Genomic DNA, 21209 nt, shown 5'->3' with positions numbered 1-21209 from the left:
TCCAACGCCGGAGAGATTGTCGAACGGAAGAGCCATAGAAGTTCCGTAGTGTGAAGGTATTTCGGCTATTTCAAGTCTGACAAAAAACAGAGTAGCGTGCACTGTAAATTGTGCCGAAAGCAAGTCTGGAAATACAATAAACTGGTGCATGCGTCACACTGTGCGCCACGTTATTGTTTCGGTGAAATTAACTTCTACAATACTGTTACTGTTAATTCTACTCTCTGCAGTGTTTAAATGCTTACATATACACACAGTTACTGTCCGTCCACACACACGACTCTGTTCTGCTTCTATGCCCCAGCTTTGTTTACTTTTTCAGACCGAGGCTTCTAGACTTCTGATTGGCCAACATTTCTGCACGGTTAGGAATCTAGCGCCACCTGCTGCTTTGGCATGTTCATAGCAGCGTTTTCTTTCATTTCTGCCTTTATGTGTGGACGGGATTATTTTTTAAAACGAAAACGGAAAATCTCCGTTTTCAAAAATACCCGTGTACGTGTGGACGTAGCCTCAGTCTCTGACTGGAAGCGCTAATTCGTCATTCGGCTTTTGTCAGACTAAAGTAACTGTTAAAACTGTTTGAAAAGTCATAGTTTGGTCCCGCCTTCACTGTTGTGATTGGTGAGGGGGTAGGGACAGGCTTAGGGCGTCGGGGGGTTCCCCGGAGGCATCTTCCTTGGGGGGCTCAACCCGGGGTAGCGGTCACATCCGGTTGGGGGCTCTGTTGGCTCTCAGGTGACTGTTTCCTCGCGGCTGCGTGCAGCGGGGCTAGGGGAGGGTCTGTGCTGACGGACGTGGGTTACTGACCTGGTAGCCTGGCTGCCCCTGGGTGGGTCCGGGATGGGCGTGAGGTTCTGGGGGCGCTCCGTCTCTGGGCTGGGGCCCGGGCCGGGCCTCGGGGGCTTGGGTCCTGGTTGGTGTGTTGCCGGGGTTGTGGGCGGGTGGGTGCATGGGGGCCCGGCCCTGGAGCAGGGTGCCGCCGGTGCGTCGAGCCGCCTGGGGGGCTCTTCAACTGGTGGGGGGGATGGTCACATCTTGCAGGAGCTTTCTTCTCTTCAGGAACTCTCTGCGGGAGGGGGAGATACAGGAGAGGTGGAGGAAGATCTCAGCCTGGGCGTTTACCGTCTTATGTAGTCTGGAAGATGTGTGGATGGTGGGGTGGGTGCAGTTTTCTCTGTGGTGGGGTTGGGTGGACTGTCCAGGGCTCTGTGGAGCCGGAGGGCGCTACTGCACTGGGCCCCGGTCTGATGGGCCTGGGCCCCCCTTCCCTGGCGGGTCGCGAAGGGTGGGAGTGCCTACTGGGGTCAGCCGGGGAGCTGGCCCCAGGGAGGGGTTACCTGCCCCTCCCTTCCTTCCCTCCCCATCTCCAGCTGCCTCCCTCATCCCGCTCCTCCACAACCACTCACACATGCAGGGCCTTGGAGTGGGGGTATGTCACCAGGGTGCAGAGGAGGCTACCCCCCCGTCCCCCCCCGTCCCCTTCTGGCTGCCTCTGCCTCAATTTTATCCCACAACTTAGACATTCACATTATTCACACTCTCATTACACATACATATAGGATCTTGGGGGTGGGCACAATCACGGAGTCCAAATTACCATCAGGGTGTATACCTCACCCCTGACGTCGTTGCCCACCTCTCAATTTTAAATACACTTAGTCATTGAGGGCTAGCAGGAGGGACTATGCGCTTACCTGCTGCTCCTTGGCAGGTAGCTCCATGCCCTCCTGGGTTTTAATTGCACCTTAGAACACACATGCATCAACACTACAATGAGCGGGTGGAGGGAGGTTTGGAGTCTTCTCCCACCCCCATTCTCTGCGGCCTGCTGGAGCGGGGGGGCTAGTAGGAGGAGTTGGCCGTCCGACTGCGGTCTGGGGTGTGGGGCCTCCCTGCTGCTGCGGAGTCGGGGTGGTCTGCCTCTCCCCACCGCAGGGAAAAGGGTAACACCACCTGGGTCTGGGTGCAATTCCCCCCTCCAGGGGCAAGGGTACCTAGACCCGGTTTGTAGAGTACGCTTGGGGAGTATGATTGTGTGTACAGCGTCTCTTTATGTCTGTCTCCACGTTGGTTGAGTGTGGAGTGAGTGCATATGAGAGCATGAGGGTGGGAATGGATGTTTGTGTCTGTGTGTGCCCGTATGTCTGTGTCTATATGTCAGGTTGGGTATCAGACGCCACCTCTCTGGGGACACCTCAGGCCCTCCAAGGTTTGGAGGCCTATCTCCACCCACCACCACTTCCCCTGCTGGTGGCGGACTCCCTCAGGTGTCGGTGTGTTGGTGGTTCTTTGTATCTGGGGGTGGGCGTCTGGGTACACACCGGCTCACTCCTTGGCGGCCGCTTGTCGGGGCCTGGGGCCTGGGGCTCGCTCGGGCCCCTTTGGAGGTGGGGTGCCCCCGGCCTCTCGGCCTGGGGCTCGGTCACTCAGGCACAGCTGGGGGCCGGCGGAGCTCACGGGCGCGTCACTGCAACTCCCCCTGACTTCTGCTCCGCGGCTGCTGGGCGAGCCCTCATCTGGGACTCTCCTCAGCTCTTACTGGAACAGTGGCGCGGCTGCCCCTCTGTTGGTCTTCCATGGTCTCTTGTGTTCTGGGGGCCTCTGGATGTCTGGAGTTTTGATCTCCTCCATACCCACTTCACACCCTGGAGGACGGGGCTGTGGCCCCCCCACACTCCCTAGCAGATCATTACATGGAGAAACCTTTGGAATGCAAGCATGCTGATCCACACAGGTATGCACACATGGGTATTCACAGACGCGGACTAAAGCTTTCTTGGCTGCTGCCTCAAAGCACACTGTGCGCTGTCTATCTTGCGTGCTGCACAATATCGTTTATTATTTAGTAAATATTGATATCTATGACTAGCTAGTTTATTGTGATGGTGCTTTGTTTTCTCTATTATTATGTTGCTCTTTGTTGTTTGCTGTCTCCTCTGTTTGTTTTTTTTGTTTGTTTGTTTTTTTCTCCATACAGGTGACCCAGGAGTTCTTTTTTTTCTCTCTCTCTTCCCCCCCCTTCTCACCGTCTCTTCTCCCCTTTGGTTTTCTTTCTTTCTCTCCCCCTCTTTCTCTCATTCATTCCCCCTGTCCTATTTATTAAAAAAAAAAAAAAAAAAAGACAAAGGATGAACTGAAGCTCTGCCATCACGTAATGTCGCATACTGCTGTTTCTGATGTCATTTAGAAAAAAAGAAAAAAAAGAAAAAACTGTTTGAAAAGCTCAGCTATACAACAAGGAGAGATTGAGAATTTCCTTTTAGTTCTCAGTTTATTGGATATTGACAAAAGTTAGTCAGTTTTGTCTGTTCTTCTGTAAAACAAACTAAGATTTATTTTTAGAATTAATATTTTGTTTCTAAGTGGAATTGACAATTTAGTAGTCTGTTTCGTTTGTTCTATTTTGAAACTTAGACGCTTTAGCGGCTGCCTTTTGTGTAGTTTGCAATATTTGCCTTTATCTATCTGAAAAAGTCTCATGTTCCTTAAGTACATCTACCCTGTTGAACTTATTATGGGAAATAAATATTTAAATAAAAACAAGCTGCTGATTATTTCACATTTTACTTGTGAGCAACGGCACATTTAAATCTTACAAATATAGTTATTTGACTTATATCGTGATAGATATCGTTATCACCTGAAATGAAAAAAACATATCGTGATATGAAAAAATCTCATATCGCCCAGCTCTAATTTTAATCCACGAAACCATCAGTCATTGTGTTTCTTAATATTTTTTCCATTATTTGGTTCCGATTTAGGCTCGTTGTCTAAATGATCCATTTAAAACAATTACTTGGATATATTTCCTGATAATCTGCTGTAGCTGAAGTCCCACGTCACTGTTGTACAAATTATTCATACATAAAGTAACACCGATTCTTGTAGTTGAGTAGCACAGGGTGAGGACACTGACTGGTTCAAGGGCCCAAAATAAAGCACAGGACACTCGAATGATTAAATTAGTTTAACAGAATGATTTTTATGGTGATAAGAAGCTTAATAACAAGTTTTGGTGAAACTGCAACTCACATCTGTTGGTTCGAATCTCTAAATAGAGAATTTTTGTTTTTGCATCTTACAGTGGATTAAAACCCTATAAAGCTATTATACATCTAATAATAAAATTAGTTCAGCCAATACCGTTATCAGTTGGAAGTTTTCTTAGACTTTTATCGAAAGCAACAGGTTAGAAAAAGAAATTGATACCTAGGTATTAGTGTCAGTTGTACCAATACAGTATCTGTTACGGCCCCAGCTGGGCCTGCTGTGATTTTGACTCTGCGTGGGTGTGTCCACCGTCTCTCCCACCTTAGGTGCCACGCTTTTGTGCAGCTGACTCTACTCAGAAATTAGGCCAGAGTACTTAAGGCCAGAGAAAGGCGAGCTCTAGTACCAGAGAGTTTGTGCAGCTTGTGAACTGTGTGTGTGCGGCTTTTGTTTGCTGGCCAACTTCTGGGTTTCGTTTTTTTAAGAGTACTGGCTATCAGCTTGTCCGTCTCTTTCATTTTAATTATTTATAAATAAAAAACTTGAATAATTTAGCTTTACTTTACACCATCCCTTGGACTTTTTAGAGGAACGTAAAAATTTCGTATCCACATTTCGCTCCATTAGACTAATTTAATAAAAGTACAAAAACTGGAGAGAGTTGAGTTAACTCCCTGCAGGAGGACTGAAAGGGGTGTGTGTGTGTGTGTGTGTGTGTATGTGTGTGTGTGTGTGTGTGTGTGTGTGTGTGTGTGTGTGTGTGTGTGTGTGTTTGATAATCTTCTGTAGCACGCAGACCAACTTACAAACACTCCCACTCAGCATCAGACTGACGCACGAGCTTTCACATATAAACTGGATGCTCATCAGTCACACATATCAGACTGACACATGGTTACATATCTTCCTCTTTTTTCAGTTAAATGAAAACAGTACATTGGCATGCAGACAGATCACGAGGAATTTCATAGAACGAGCACTCAGATCTTTATTTCAGAACTCTTGAATTATGCTTTCGTTCCTCCCAAGTAGAGTAATTGACTGTACAATAGAGTATCTGTCAGAAATGTGATTTCTTAGGGCTGTACAGATTCTCCAGATCCACAGCTTGGTTCGTAGCTCAATTCTTAGGCCAGAATTACAGTTCATACCTCAGTTTTGTTTGTTTTGTTTTTTCAAGAACAAAACAGAAAAAAATCTAACATCTATTTTTATGACAAGGATTCATTACTTCATTACTGTGATGTATCCAGTTCAGTCTTCACCTGAAATGATTTTTGGAAACATTAAATCTTTACTACATGTGTATGAAGCATGCAAGCAAGTGTTTGCACATAGCACATGCATGAAGCTGCAGGGACCACAGAACCCCTGAAAAGGTCTCATACATAGCTGAGCTAGGCATGCGCTGATAATAATGTGTATTTGTCCTAAGAGCTCTTATCTTGCATACCTGGAATAGCACTTATGTAGAATAAATGATAGTTTATTGAAAACATATCTTTTTGCAGGCCATCAAGTTCAATTTTACTAGTAAATAGTTCACATTTTAATGATAGTAACTTCATCAGTCAGTTTACAGTAGAGAGCACACGACCTGTTATAGACCATGTCACTGTAACCCTTTAGATGCTCTTCCAGTCACCCCCCCTTGCTAATATGGTTAGCGTCTTTAGCTGTTTGAACAATGAGGCCAGTTAGCCAGGTTACTGTATGTTTGGACATGCTGATAGTAGCTGGCTATGGGCCATCTCTCTAATCCACTGTTTGTATATTTCCTTGTTGGCTCTTCAGCGAGGTGAATAGGCCTGAGCCGTGGGCTGATATGCAAACACAGTTTGTGAAACACCCAATATTGCATTACCGTTGGCTTGTCAGCATTTGTGTAAATCCACTAAGCATGGATCATGTGTGCTTGAAGAGTGTGTGTCTACACCTAGCCATGATTTTTACAAGTATAAAATTTCCTCCTCAAATGCCATTAATGGCTAACGGTCAGCGTTGTGCTGATCGGGGAAGGGAGGGTGTGTCCTTAGCGCTTCCTTGTTGTACCCACACACCTAAAACAGCTACAAATGACTTTTTTTCTGCCCTTTCATTATTAAATTAGTTTATTGACAAATCAGTTACAGACCTGCCTGAATCATCAGATTTTTGGTTGCATCTAACAGTGGTTAACATTTAAAACCCAGATGGATCATCTCAGTACATACCACCATAAAAATGACTTATGTCAGCAGTTCATATTCATATTCCTGAACATGACCATCTGTTTGTTCATAATGGCGAAAGAAATTTGCCCAGAGTCCATATTTTCAACATAATCCAGTCCTTTTTTATCAGCAACATGTGCAGTGGTGCCTCTCAGGGAAATAGACCCTAATTTAAAAGTTACTACACCATTTTAGTTGATTTTTTATATGTAAGTAAGAAAATTTGCTTTCTTTGGGAATTCAGAGGCACATGATGACTGGTCTTTACAAATTCTCGAGTAATAATTTAGCAATTGCAAGCCACTGCTGTTAGGATTGTGTTAAGTGACACCGCTTTGAAGAAATTATCATCGGTTGTGCTCTGCAATTCACTTCTTTTTAATCTCACTCAACCAGTAAAGTGAAAGTTATGCTACTCTCCTCTAAACTGCATTGCTTTTTGTTCTCTTGTTAGAACTGAAAACCTACCTGATATCAGGGAGGAAGCCGGATCATGATGTGCAGTGTGGCTGTTCTCAGATGGCACTGCCAGGCGAGGATTTTGAAGGAGTCAGCCGCTCCTCCTGTCCTCCGACCCACACACCAGACCTCATCCCTGGAGGGGCGAAAGCCGCTGAGCCTCTGCTGCCACACCAACCACCTGACCGGATTGGGGTAAGAGGACAACCACATATGAGGAACTCAAACTGGCATTGATGCTTGTTGTCCTTCTGATGAATGCCTCACTTAAAGCAGTGGCTCTTATACTTGTCATATCAAGAAATGGAGAATACTTCTCACTCTGCATTGTTTTAATCAGGCATTAACAATAAAAAGGATTCCCTTGGTCAAATCCTTTTTTTTCCAGCTCTGTGCCCCAGCAGTCAGAACCACTTGTCTATAGTAACATACAAAACTGAAGTACAGGCTGGGCCATTTATATGGATACACCGTAATAATATGGGCATGGTTGGTGATATTAAAGTCCTGTTTGTGGCACATTAGTATATGTGAGGGGCAAACTCCTCAAGATGGGTGGTGACCATGGTGGCCATTTAGAAGTCGGCCATCTTGGATACAACTTTTGTTTTTTCAATAGGAAGAGGGTCATGTGACACATCAAACTTATTGGTAATGTCACAAGAAAAACAATGGTGTGCTTGGTTTCAACGTAACTTTATTCTTTCATGAGTTATTTACAAGTTTCTGACCACTCATAAAATGTGTTCAGCGTGCTGCCCATTGTGTTGGATTGTCAATGCAACCCTCTTCTCCCACTCTTCACACACTGATAGCAACACCGCAGGAGAAATGCCAGCACAGGCATCCAGTATCCGTAGTTTCAGGTGCTGCACATCTCGTATCTTCACACCATAGACAATGGCCTTCAGATGACCCCAAAGATAAAAGTCTAAGGGGGTCAGATCGGGAGACCTTGGGGGCTTTTCAACTGGCCCACGACGACCAATCCACTTTCCAGGAAACTGTTCATCTAGGAATGTTCGGACCTGGCACCCATAATGTGGTGGTGCACCATCTTGCTGGAAAAGCTCAGGGAACGTGCCAGCTTCAGTACATAAAGAGGGAAACACATCATCATGTAGCAATTTCAAATATCCAGTGGCCTTGAGGTTTCCATTGATGAAGAATGGACCCACTATCGTTGTACCCCATATACCACACCAAACCATCACTTTTGTTGCTCCAACAGTCTTGGAGGGATCCATCCAATGTGGGTTAGTGTCAGACCAATAGCGGTGGTTTTGTTTGTTAACTTCACCATTCACATAAAAGTTTGCCTCATCACTGAACAAAATCTTCTGCATGAACTGAGGGTCCTGCTCCAATTTTTGTTTTGCCCATTCTGCAAATTCTGTGCGCCGATCTGGGTCATCCTCGTTGAGATGCTGCAGTAGCTGGAGTTTGTAAGGGTGCCATTTGTGAGTAGCTAATATTGGCAGAAGGGATGTTCGACTAATGCCACTCTCCAGTGACATCCCATATGGAAAAGATATATATAAATCTTATAAAGTTTGCATCTGTCTTGTGTGAAACTTGTATGGAAAGCATACAAGAGTGAAAACAGATATAAGATCCCTTGAAAAATTATATAAATGAAACTTGTATGGTTTGGATACTTACTAAAACAATATATGAAAGTAATGAGAAAGTGGCCACTTTCATGAGTAAATCATGTAAGTTTTTACTATTTCTTTTCCATATGGGATGCGGCGAGTGCTATGCTGTGGGCTCTTGCTGAATGAAGCTAGGACAGCCACTGATGTTTCTTCATTAGTGACAGTTTTCTTGCATCCACATTTTGGCAAATCCAACACTGAACCAGTTTCACGAAACTTAGCAAGCAGTTTGCTAACTGTAGCATGGGAGATGGATGGTCTCGTAGGGTGTCTTGCATTGAAATCTGCTGCAATGACCTGGTTACTGCGTTCACCAGATATCAACACAATTTCGGTCCGCTCCTCACGTGTTAACCTCTTCGACATGTCAATGGCTGTGAACAAAGAGAAACTTGTAAATAACTCAGGAAAGAATAAAGTTACGTTGAAACCAAGCACACCATTGTTTTTCTTGTGACATTACCAGTAAGTGTGATGTGTCACATGACCTCTTCCTATTGAAAAAATAAAAGTTGTATCTAAGATGGCCGACTTCTAAATGGCCACCATGGTCACCACCCATCTCGAGGAGTTTCCCCCTCACATATACTAATGTGCCACAAACAGGACTTTAATATCACCAACCATTCCCATGTTATTACGATGTATCCATATAAATGGCCGACCCTGTACTTTTGGTGCATTATTGAACCAGTCAGTGATGAAGGGAAGCTCATTTTGAACAGGGGCGATCGTGGCTCAAGAGTTGGGAGTTTGCCTTGTAATCGGAAGGTTGCTGGTTCGAGCCCCGGCTTGGACAGTCTCGGTCGTTGTGTCCTTGGGCAAGACACTTCACCCGTTGCCTACTGGTAGTGGTCAGAGGGCCCGGTGGTGCCAGCGTCCAGCAGCCTCGCCTCTGTCAGTGCGCCCCAGGGTGGCTGTGGCTACAATGTAGCTTGCCATCACCAGTGTGTGAATGGGTGGATGACTGGATGTGTAAAGCGCTTTGGGGTCCTTAGGGACTAGTAAAGCGCTATACAAATACAGGCCATTTACCATTGTGTGACTCACACAGAGTTATTTTGTCTCGTATTCATTGCTAAGTCTTAATTATTAGGGGGATTTATTATAAAACTGAAACACTCCAGCTCATCATTTTACTTAAACTTAAAACATACCAGTGCGCACAGCTCCATCATATATAATCTGATGCTGTTATTGCACAAGCCGCTTCTGTATGATATGTTTAATTTGTCAAAATCTCCCCCTGCTGTCTTTTTCTCTCTCCAGCCTCCCTGTGTGTTTCATAACACGGTCCTGTCTTCAGTGGCAGAGCAGGGTGATGATGTGGCTGTGCTGAATGGCTGCCAGGAAGAGCACAAGACTAGCAGTGCCAAGGTACAACACGCACACACGAGCAACGACAGCATCGGTGCACTTGTCAAGCACTCGATTAAGCATTTGTCTCTAAAGCTACTTGACAGTCATGCCCCGTGCTTATCGCTTTTTGTGTCCTTTCTTCTTTTTCACCTCCGTCGTCTCTCCTCTGACTCTGGTCCCTCTGTCTTTGTCATCGCCTTTATCTCATCTACTCATCACAGTTTATCCCAGGTCACAGCCCCAGGGCAGTCAATGGCCTGCTGAGTCCACCGCTGGAGGAACCAGTGCGGGCCAGTCAGAGTTCTCTATGTGACACGGGAACTGGCACCAGTCTCGGCATGGCTGGGGGCACGGGGGCAGCAGGTACAGGCATGGATCACTCTGCCTTGATACAGTTGCGTGCCAAGAACTACAGACAGAAGAGCGACGCCCATTTCGTGGATGTTATAGGGGAGGACAGGTGAGCAAAGTGGTTAAAGGTGGAATTTATGATCTGATAAGGGTGACTAATTATGCACCCTTATCACTTTGGCATTGAATATGATGCCATGTTTTCATAATTTTCTAAAGGTTTATTAAAAATAAACCTTTGTACTGAGGGCTCGCCTCGCCAGATCACAGAGATAAACGCATAAACTCCACACACATCCTGAGAACTCTGTGTGTGGAGTTTATGCGTTTATCTCTGTGATCTGGCGAGGCGAGCCCTCAGTACAAAGGTTTATTACTTGAGGACTCAAGGGTTTAATGCTAATGTCGGAGCAGTTGTTTCAGACTTACAGTTTGTTTGTTTTGTCCTGAATCACCAGATGAGTTGTTACAGTTGTTGCATTTTTTTCGCACAATAAAATAATAAGTGAACCATTTGACTTTTTCTGACCTTTTGTCGTATTTTTTTTTCCTTACTCTGATCTCCAGTCTAATGAAGGATTACTTTTTCAAACCACCCATCAATAAGATCAGTCTTAACTTTCTAAAGAGCCCTCTGGAAAAAGCCTATCGGAGCAGCTACAAGGAAGAGGTACACACAAGTACACAAACACATTTTTCTACTCAACTGTTTGATGATCCTACCAGCGATTGTGATTTTAACACTCTTCGCTGATTAACTTGAGGCTTAACTAAAAATAGCACTCAGCAGAAGAGAGGGCTTCCTACGTGGATAAGAAAAAAAGAACCACCCAAAAACCTGAACTGTTAAAAAGCAGAAGGCAATAAGGAGACGAATGACAAACAGTAGTGTCCTAATGCATCTTTTGAATCTGAGGCAGAGCGTTTGATTCTCTCTGTGTCACTGCGTGCTTGTCTCTTTGACCGATGGGGTGGAGTTGTTGTAAGTTTTTCCTTGTACCCCTCTTGTTTCCGAAATGTTATACCACATGCTCTCTCACACAGGCACACACACACAGGACCAGTTCCAGTTGGCCTGCATTGACCTCAAAGTCTTGTAGCCACCTGGTGTTAAACCAGTGTTACTACAAAAAAACAAAAACCCCACAACACTAGGATCACTTCATGCAAAATGTCTACAGTATGTGATCATAAGAGTTTGCACATGACTATGACTTTTGGGTTTAGCTGTGAAAATATATTCAGTATGTAAACATTTATATAATATTTATTATTTGCTAAAGCAGCACAAGTTTTAGTTTGTGCATTCGTGTCTAGAAAGAATTGTTAAACGATTGGAAGAATTCAGGGGATTTTTGCATTTGTAAAAAAGCTTCTATTTGTCGCTTTTACTGTCGTTTTGCACCCCCCCTTTAAGGATGAAAATAGGATTTAGTTGGGGGGTTTTAACACCCACTGAAGAAGTGTGATTAATTTAAAAATAATCTGGCAGTTTACAGAAGGCAGTAACATTTTTTTAAGTTAAATCAGATTAGGAAACCACGTAAAAACAACGCAGATCTGGATACGACTGCTAAAAAAAGGTAAAATAAATATTTTGGAGGTTTCATTGTGTCTGTACTTTGTTTTGCATTTAGATTTACACATTTTAGACCTGATTGTAAAACATCCATACATTTATGTGTGCATTGCAAGGTGTGGGTGTAGTTTCTGTAAAAATGAGCAATTGCAATTACTCTTCCCATTTAGGTCAGAAACATGGTTCCGGTGCAGACGTTTGCAAGCACTACCTTCAGCTCCTTATTGGATGTCCTCCTCAGCTGTTTTGTCTTCCTGGCCCTCACCCTGGCCTGCTTTCTTCCACCTCTCATGAGCTCATCCACTCTGGCTACCGCTGCCCTGGCCTTGGCTCCCCTGGCTGGTCTGTTTGAGCTGGCCTCCTTGGTGCTCTCCATACGGTGAGGATGTTTAGGCAGCTGATGCAGATGGAGAGTGTTTGTGGGTGTTAGTGAGTGTGCACACATGTTGTATATCAAAAATGTTTTTACCGATATGACAATAAAAACATTTGTATAACATATTTTATAACGTAACACATTCATTGTCTCAACATTTGACCTTTTTACAAAACAATGACAAGGCCTCAGTGTTTTCCCCAGATTTTATTTTTCCTGGCGGGATAGCGAAATCGCTCAAGTGTTATTTATACCGTTGCTCTCGGTGCGGTTCCAGCTGGGTGTAAGAATACGCAATTGTTTGTTTTCAAGTCGAGTGCTGTCACAGTCGAATAAAAATCTGTATCTCTTGGGCTTCAGTGCCACGGAACTGAAACTACTGATAGACCAACATGCAGGACTGTGACTTTCCACTGAGAATAGCATGAATTGTTTTACACTGTTTTATGTTTTATTTGGCTTCCACACCACGGATAAATTTCCCCAGTCAATTACTGGCTTAGAAACCGGCACAATGACAAACTCATACCAGGCTAAAAGAGAAAAAAACAACAACTTATCCTTGGATTTTCCAATACTCTGAGTAGTGCTCGGGATGTGTTTTCTTGTGGTACTTACTTTAATGACTGTGCATGGAGAGTATTTAAAGATTAATTAATTTTCACTTATTGTCTTGCCTAAATGGGCAATAAATCTTCATCTTCTTGCTGTGACTTGGACAGTGTTATTGTTTTAATAATGTATCATAATTAAGGGTAATGAGAATCTGCTGCAGTTTTTTCCCAGACTGAGCAAGGATTGAGGAAGTTAGAGGAGAAGAGGCGGCGTGTTTTTCTCTACTTTATTTTCTGTCTAACTTTGATATTTTTCAGTTATGGGTTAAAGTTTTTGTTCATTCTGATTTTCATTAAGACAATAAATGATTCCCCCTTCTCTTCTCCACTCCTCTCGTGCAGCATGGCCTTCTACTTGGAGGAGGTGATGAGCTGTACTCACTCCCTCCTCCTGGTAGTTTCTGGCTGGGTCTCTCGTCACGTGATCGGCGCCGTGTTGGTCTCTCTCCCTGCCATCTCTGTCTTGTCCCACCTCACTTCAGGCGTCCAGCCGGAACCTCAGGTAAACACTAAAATTAAACTCTTGAACAAAACTTCTTAAACATCCCAAATATCTTTTGGTTCACAGCCTCAAAATATTTCACACATTTCTCATCTGAAAGTATCTCAAGGAGAAGTTTAAAGTAAAAATGTAACCCTACTAAACTTGCACCGTCATAGTTGCTGCTTCTTGGTATCATTCAGAGAGATTGCAGTTGACGCTGCTGCCAGGACTACTACTAAAGATGCCATGCTGGGACTAATAGTACTTGTATTGCTGCTGATTTAACTGCAACTACTGTGCCTCTGTTGTCCCTGCTTTTGGAAGTATCCTTTGTAGCTGTAATGGTTTACTCTGACTGTTATCTCTAAGCTGATTTGAAACTCATCATGGTCTAAAACAGCTCATTAGCTGGTGTTAACCCGTTATAGGACCACTAGAATGAACACGCATGGATTTTGGCACCAGAAATGTCGACTTTTCTTCTTTGAGTCCTGCATGTGTGAAGATTGAGTTGCGCTTGTTTTGCGGTGTTTTAAGTCAAGTGCATTTCCAGCTCTGTATACGTACGAGTCTCGTATTTCATGTTGGAGCCAACGGCTGCTTGCAAGATGTGCATTGGTTTCATATCTTGTTTTTCCAACACCTGATGTCTTTATCCATTTCTCTCCCACCCTGCTCACTCTCTCGCCTCAGCTCTCGCCATCGCTTCAGGGCTCGCAGATCAAAGCGACAGTCTCAGGGAGAGTTGCTAATTAGACATGCAGTTTTCTGGACTTTAATGCCTTTGAAGATGTTAAGGCCCAATAACAGTGCTGAGTGAGGGTTGTGGGGTGTTAGGGTGGGGTGGAAGGGCATGACAGGGAGAGGGGAGGACATGTGTAGTGATGAGCTGGGAAAAGATCTTATCTTGTCAATGTAATCGTTAACAGCAGAGGTGTGGACTCGAGTCACATGACTTGGACTCGAGTCAGACTCGAGTCATTAATTTTATGACTTTAGACTTGACTTGAAAAAATGTTCTAAGACTTGTGGCTTGACTTGGACTTTTACACCAATGACCTGGGACTTGAATTGGACTTGAACCGGTTTACTTGAAAAGACTTGATATTTTACCCCAAATATAAAATTTAACATGCATATTATATAGAGATTGAAAATGTGACGTCATTCACGGGTAGAACCGCAAAGGATTCTGGGAACTCGTGGCAAGCGGTACTAGCTCACGCAGGCTTTCAATTAAAATCAGTTATACAGCGATAAAAAGAAACACAAAAATGTCAAGAAGCTGTTGTATTATTAACTGCAATAGCCGGTCGCATGACAGCCACGGGAAGCCGACGGGTAAAGAGATCGGTTGTTATCGGATTATGTCGTTGAAGAGAAATTGTTCGAGCCATGTTTCCGAAGTAACAAAGAGGCGACGGATGGCCTGGATTGCAGCCATTCAAAGACCAAATATAACGTCCCAGAACACTCCAGCTCACAGGTTAGTCTGCTCCAAGCATTTACACGAAGGTCAGTGTTTTTTAGTAGTTAATACGTCATTTTCATAACATAATTAGTGATATAGGTTACAAGCAAGTCTGGCGCTGAACAGAAATCGTCGCGCTATGCTCCTTTATTTATTGTGCATAAATAGTGAATTGTCCTGACACAATATTGCGTTTCGCTTCTGTTATTATGGTACATTGACAAAAACATATACTTTTATTCACAGGATAAAACAGGTTTTTTGTATCACTAATTGCCCAGTACGATTACAGCATACAATATTATTGTCACTGCTACATTTCTGTGATGGGTACCAGAAATTATTTCCACTGCTAATTAATTACCGTTGAGCTCAAAGGTCCTATTAATAAACGGTTAAGGAATGTGTATTTATGAAGACGATTTGTGAGACTGGTAAACTTATGATATGTACAATAGTCTTTCGTTCTACACGGTGCATTTCAAGGTCCTGTACCCATCCGTCGGTAAACTGTACCTGGGCTTGTTGCAGTGACCGGAAGTTACTAAACTTCATGAGTGTGTGCACTCACTCCAAGAACCGTATGATTATAAATATGCATATAAATATGCTACAATGAGATAGCTGACTTCATCTAACTAGCAAATGTTTTCCAGGCTACGTTGGTGATACAGTTTTTTTTAATGTGTATGATATTTTTGTCATGCGGTTTTAAAGCCGGTCCTACAACCGCATCCAAGAATAACATGCAGCTTATCTCAGAACTGTCGGTGAAAATTATTCTTGGAGCTAGGTTTAATTGAGCTGCATTTTAAAGAGGTGCAATTTCACAATTTGTGTATATTTTCTAAGTTCACTATTTTGTCATGTGTTGAGAAAAACACAGATTTTAAAATTACATGGTCTAATATTTACATTTAGCATATAACTGCAACATTATTTTTTCGTTGTTTTTTTTTTTTTTAAAGACTCGAAAGGACTTGAAATTCAAAGTTTCAGACTTGTGACTTGACTCGGACTTTTACACCAGTGACTTGAGACTCGACTCTGACTTGCCTGACATTACTTGAGACTTGAGGATAAAGACTTGAGACTTACTTGAGACTTGCAAAACAATGACTTGGTCCCACCTCTGGTTAACAGCGTGAAAATGTCCCCAAATTCATTTTGCTGTCTGCATGTTTTTGCATGAAAAGAGCTCTGCGTGTTTCTAAGAGCCTAAATCACTATGTTTTAGACTTTTACAAATCACATTATATTTCATTTATGTTGCTTTTGAAATTCAGGCTTAGACCATTAAGACATTTCCGCAAAACTATGACAAAAAAGCTCACTTTATTGGGTCAAGGATCCCTTTACAAAGCTAAACCTTATGGATAAAAGTACTGGGCCACACCTCCTAATCACTGGCTTCAGCTATTTCAGGCCCATTACCACAGGTGTAGAAAATCAAGCCCCCTGGCCATGTAACCTGCTTTGGCAAACATTTGTGAAAGACTGTGCTGCTGTGAAAAGCTCCCTGAATTCAAGCGTGGCACTGTAATAGCATGCTGCTGTTGCAACAAGTCAGTTTGTGAAATTTATGTCCTCTTAGATATTATATTATGAACTTTAAGTGGTATTATTATTGTGAAGTGGAAGTGTTTAGGAACCACAGCAACTCAGCCATGAAGTGGCAGACCATGTAAAGTTGAAGAGCAGGGTTGCTGAGTGCTGCAGACTTATCAACATCAGCACAAAAACTGTGTGCCGGGAGTTTCACTGCATGCGTTTCCATGGCTGTTCAGCTACATGCAGGCTTTACAGCACCAAGTGGCATAAAGAAAGCCACCACTGGACTCCTGAGCAGTGGAAACATGTTCTGTAGGGTGACAAATCATGCTTCTCTATCTGGCACTCTGTCTGACGAGTGAGTCTGGAACGTTCCAGCGAAGGGGACTCTTAATGCCTCAGCTTACCAACACATTTTGGACTGTGCTTAGGTTTTCTCTTCCAGCATGACTCTCCTTTAGTGTAGATGGCCCAACACTTGCTCACGTGGTGGATTTCAATTTGAGATTGAATACACTACAGTTTGTTCAGTGCTAAATATTCAACATTGGTGAAAAACTCATTTTGACAGCATTGTTTTGAAATCCATCCAGTTATTTTCATGCTATATATAGAAGTAATCCCTTCAAGCCAAAGTGCAGGTTTCAGACTGCACTAAACACTGTTGTAGACAGTTTTTACCCCTCAATCTTAAAAGGTTCATGGGGTATTGTTACTGTTGATACTCAAGTTTGTGAATATGACAACTCAAGGTTGAGGTGATGTAGGATTTTTAAATTCATCCCTTGGGTGGACCTACTAAAAATCTCAAACAAGTTTGAATCTCAAGGACCCTGACCTAGAGTTCAAGACCAGAGTCAACTTTTCTCAAAATCGCCTGGGATTTTCAAATTAAGGTGCATCTACCAGGAAGCTTTTTTAAATTTTATTTTAAAAATTTTCCTGCTCTTGGCTCTATAAGAAGTCAGTGACAGAGGATATTCCTAATAATGCCACCTTAGGCTGGGAATGCAGCAGCACCACAGCTCCACCCGCCTGCTGTTCTAATCGTTTGCAAGGACCAGCCAATGAGAACAAAGCTAGTTTAAAGGAAGAGGTGCTAAAAAAACCTTGCTTCACAATGTGCATGAAGTGAGGTGTCGCACCACAGCCCAGGTTAAGATGAATAAGGATCATTTTGAAATCAGAATCATGCAAAGATACTATAGTAAGGTCCAAGAACAAAGTACGGAGAAAATTGGAAATGAGCAAAATAGAATCCCTTTGATTGTCGTAAAGGTCTATTTGTGACAATAAACAAATAAAATGATTCATTAATTTAAAAAAAATGTTCCATGAAATTATAGAGCTAGTCCTGAAAACTGAAAGTGTGTGTGCACTTATTCCCTGAATTGCTCTTGACATTTTAGGATATAATATTGCAGTTTTGCTGACACAATCCAGGGAAATACCAAGGAAATGGCAACAAGAACTGTAGAGAAAAACGTTTGCCGTGGGGGAAATGGGAAGCTAATTAATTCAATTTTATTTATGTAGCAATAATTCACAAGGGTAATCATCTTAAGGCACTTTCTGGTTGCAGTTATCTGAACTGAACTGTAGTACTTTGATCCAAAAACCTTCAAGCTTTTATCATATTTTATTCAATAAGCCTATGGATTGTCTTTGGGCTACAACATGCTGGCTTTGGCTCTGGTGGTGAAAGATGTAGTATGATGCACTTGTGTTACACAACATAACCACTAAGTGCTTAAACAGAAAACCTGGATTTTACAGCTGAGGAGTAGCCAGTATTACATCATTACATCACTACGTGCTTAGTAGGTGTTTTTATAGCACACGCTTCAGTTGAATGTGCAAGAATTCTTTGTTGCTGTTGTATTTGCTAAGACATTCGAATAACTAGCTTTTGTTTTTCCTCAGGTGACCGCGTTCCTGTGCTGTGCCACCATCCTGGCCATCATCCAGTTTTGTAACTTCTGTCAGCTGAGTTTCTGGATGCGCTCAATCCTAGCCACTGCTACAGGGGTTGCTTTGCTGCTGCTGCTGTTGTGCAGTCCTCTGGCTGGGGAAAGGTGAGACGCTAACTGCACATACACACAAACACTAAGTGCAGGGTACTCTGTGGGATGCTATCATGAATCCCTATAAAAGACTTAAGTAGTCAAGGTTAGAGTAGGGTAGAGCAGTGATTTCTAGCCAGCCCTTATTGTAAAACAAATTTGCACCTTTTGTGTTTAGTCTGTAGATCTCTGCATATATTCACTACATATAATCCTCAATGTACAATGTACTGACTGAAATGGCACAGTGTAAGTGGAGGTATTCCACATTTTCTCTCCAGAAACAGCAGTTCAGATCGGTGAGAGTCAGCGGGAGAATAATCAATGTGTTTTGATAGAAAAGGGAGAAGTCTTCTGTTAGAAACCGATGGAGACTTTTGCGGAGGGGAGAGCGGAGAGCTCGGGTGAAGTGTAGGAGTCATCCAGAGATTATTCAAGCATTATTCAGCTTTATTTCAAACACGGCACCTGTGTATAACAGCTAGTGCTGGGCGATATGGAAAAAATATTTATCACGATATGAATTATTTTATATCACGATGACGATATATATCACGATATACCACCTGACCCGTGGTCATCTGGAAAGTACGCAGTCTGTAAACAGCGAGCGCAGAGGGTGCAGTCTTTGTTAATGACATGGATGGTTACGCTCATGTAGGGCTGCGTATCTCTGCTCGTCCATAGGTCAGTCGTCAAGGCATAATGCACGACACTGCAAACATCCGTCTCTACTTTGGCCCGGCATGCGTCATATAAGCGAGGCAACTCGACTTATAAGGACTTTGATGAGGTCACGAAAGCTGTCCTTCTCAACTACATAAACAGGGGCCATGCCTTTACAAATGTAACACGAGACGGCTCCTGTGATTTGTTTATGGCGCTGGGACGTTTTCTTATAAGGGCCTTGTGTGAAAGACTGCTGTATCTTTGGCTAGCTATAGTTTTTCTTTTCCCAACTTGCTCCTGTCGTTCCACAACTTGGTTTAGCTCGGATTTTCTGGATTCTTGAGCATTCTTTTTCGTGGACCTTCTGTAGGTGATAGGAGAGATTTGTTGTGTTGCCATCGGGTGCAGGAATAGTTTTATAGTATAGCTTGCAAATGGGCGTCTTCTGCTCCGTGTTGGTGCTGTTGAACCCAAAATGTAACCAAATCACAGATGTACCCCCTCTTTTCGGTAAAAGTGCTTCCTCTTGGGCTGCCTGTGTAGCTGTCTCTGCCTGTTGCATGTCCGGGCATGAAACTGCAACCTGTCGCACGTCCATCGTTTTGAGTTACCGTAAAGCATGTCGCAAATCCGGGTGCACGTAAAGCAGCACCATGTCGCAAAACCACAAGACGGAGTTTCTTTGCGAAAAATATCATTTTTTCATACTTTATTTTCTCTTGCATAAAGTTAAGAGTATGTATAGTGAGAAGACAACACTAATATATTTGCCACAGGCTTTTTAATGGTATATTTCATGTAATAATTTATAAAATTAGGTTAGAAATGATAGAAATGATAGAAGACAAATGGCACAATAGACACTTTTCTATCATCGACACGATATATATTGTCATATCGCCCAGCACTAATAACAGCTGACCTGCAGGATGTAGAGAAGAGCATAAAAGGTTATTTGCAATCCACCCTTAATGAAGCTACTGCAGCTGTGCCTCATCTGTAAATGCACACATTGCTCTTGCTTTTTTCTGCATGCTTCCAATCCGAGTCGCATTAATAGCTGCACATTTCATTATATTATGTGATTGATCTGATGGAGAGGAGGGAAAAAAGCAAAATACATGAGGGAGTTTGTGACATTGTGGGCATCTGTGTATGCAGAGAGACACCGCAGAGGCTTTTGTGCTCCATTATGAACTGATCTCAGTGTACAGGATTAAAAATCAACGGCGCAAACTGCTCTGCTCGCTGTAAAAACGTAACTTTGCTGCCTTTAAAACATCCATAGCATGCATGCATTTTGTATTTGCAGTGAGATGACTTCTTCTCAGTTTCAATAAAATGCCACTATTACAGAGGACCAGAAAGATGTGGGACTCAGATCTAAACATTCAGGACAAACGCTCAGTAAAGAGCTACAGGAGCGAGCCAAAGTTTTACATGGCGCTTCCATGCCAACCATTCTCTCGTGCCAATTATCACTCCGATAATATCTCCCCCTGGCATTCCAAATTAACACTTTGAGCTGCAACTATCACCTCCACACCAGGCACAAAAGAAGGCAGGCTTTTTCCTTTCTTTGTTTTTTTTTTTAGCACTTTATTGCAGTTAATTGCCTCCTGCTGACCTTTTTAAATAGCATTTGTATTGTTAATTTTAAATGCACTCACCTGCAAAATTTGCACTTTGGGAAAAAACAAAAACAAACAAACCCTCATGTAACCAATAGAACTACAAAAATTATTGCAATTATTGCTTTTTAGTCTCAAAATTAACACTGAACTTCTTTAGTACATAATAATAATTCCTTTTTTTAATGCTAAAGAAAGAGGTTTGCATTGGTGCACTAGAGTCTGCCCGGTTTGTTTGTGGCTCAGATTTCAATTGGTAGTTTTTAAGCACGCTACCTGTAGCAGATTCTGCAACAGAAATAAGAATATCTACATCATATGCAGGAATTCAAATATCACTCAAGATCCAGTGAAGCAGTTCATCAGGAAAAATGTCTTTCCTCAGAATAATTTATAATTCATTTGTTTTGTGAGCTCAAGTACATTTGCTTTCTTTCTGGAAAGGCTGTGATCAGCTGGCCTGTGATGATGCTATAGTGTTTGGGATTTTTAACCACCCATCTACTATTTTGAAAATAAGTTAGCATATCGCTAGTTCGCCAAATAATGATGGGGTGATGTTACTTTTTGATTTCTTGAGTATCTTCCTGGCATCAGCTAGAAGGAACCCCATACTATAGCAAATGAAACATGATCCTGCTTGATATTGTGGTGCATTAAGCCACCTATCGTATTTAATTACTCTGTAATTGAAGATATTGAAACACCATTTTGGCTTGTTCTGCCCACTTTAAC

At 42.8% G+C, this 21209-nt stretch overlaps 1 protein-coding gene across 2 annotated transcripts in view; it reads left to right on the top strand.

Annotated features, from left to right (window-relative positions):
* adcy9a (adenylate cyclase 9a) overlaps positions 1–21209 on the top strand; it is a 57010-nt gene that overhangs the window by 28165 nt on the left and 7636 nt on the right. For both annotated transcript variants that reach the window (XM_085459933.1, XM_085459931.1), the window contains exons 2-8: positions 6664–6863; positions 9596–9703; positions 9907–10145; positions 10604–10706; positions 11786–11994; positions 12948–13107; positions 18035–18186. In XM_085459933.1, the coding sequence (XP_085316059.1) occupies positions 6664–6863; positions 9596–9703; positions 9907–10145; positions 10604–10706; positions 11786–11994; positions 12948–13107; positions 18035–18186 (1171 nt within the window). The remainder of the gene's footprint in view (positions 1–6663; positions 6864–9595; positions 9704–9906; positions 10146–10603; positions 10707–11785; positions 11995–12947; positions 13108–18034; positions 18187–21209) is intronic.

The sequence above is a fragment of the Copadichromis virginalis genome, linkage group LG6, assembly GCF_057382275.1.
Source record: "Copadichromis virginalis isolate Kocher_CV1m ecotype Utaka linkage group LG6, C_Virginalis_male_GT1.1, whole genome shotgun sequence".
Lineage (NCBI taxonomy): Eukaryota > Metazoa > Chordata > Actinopteri > Cichliformes > Cichlidae > Copadichromis > Copadichromis virginalis.
This window is presented reverse-complemented; position numbering and strand designations above follow the sequence as displayed.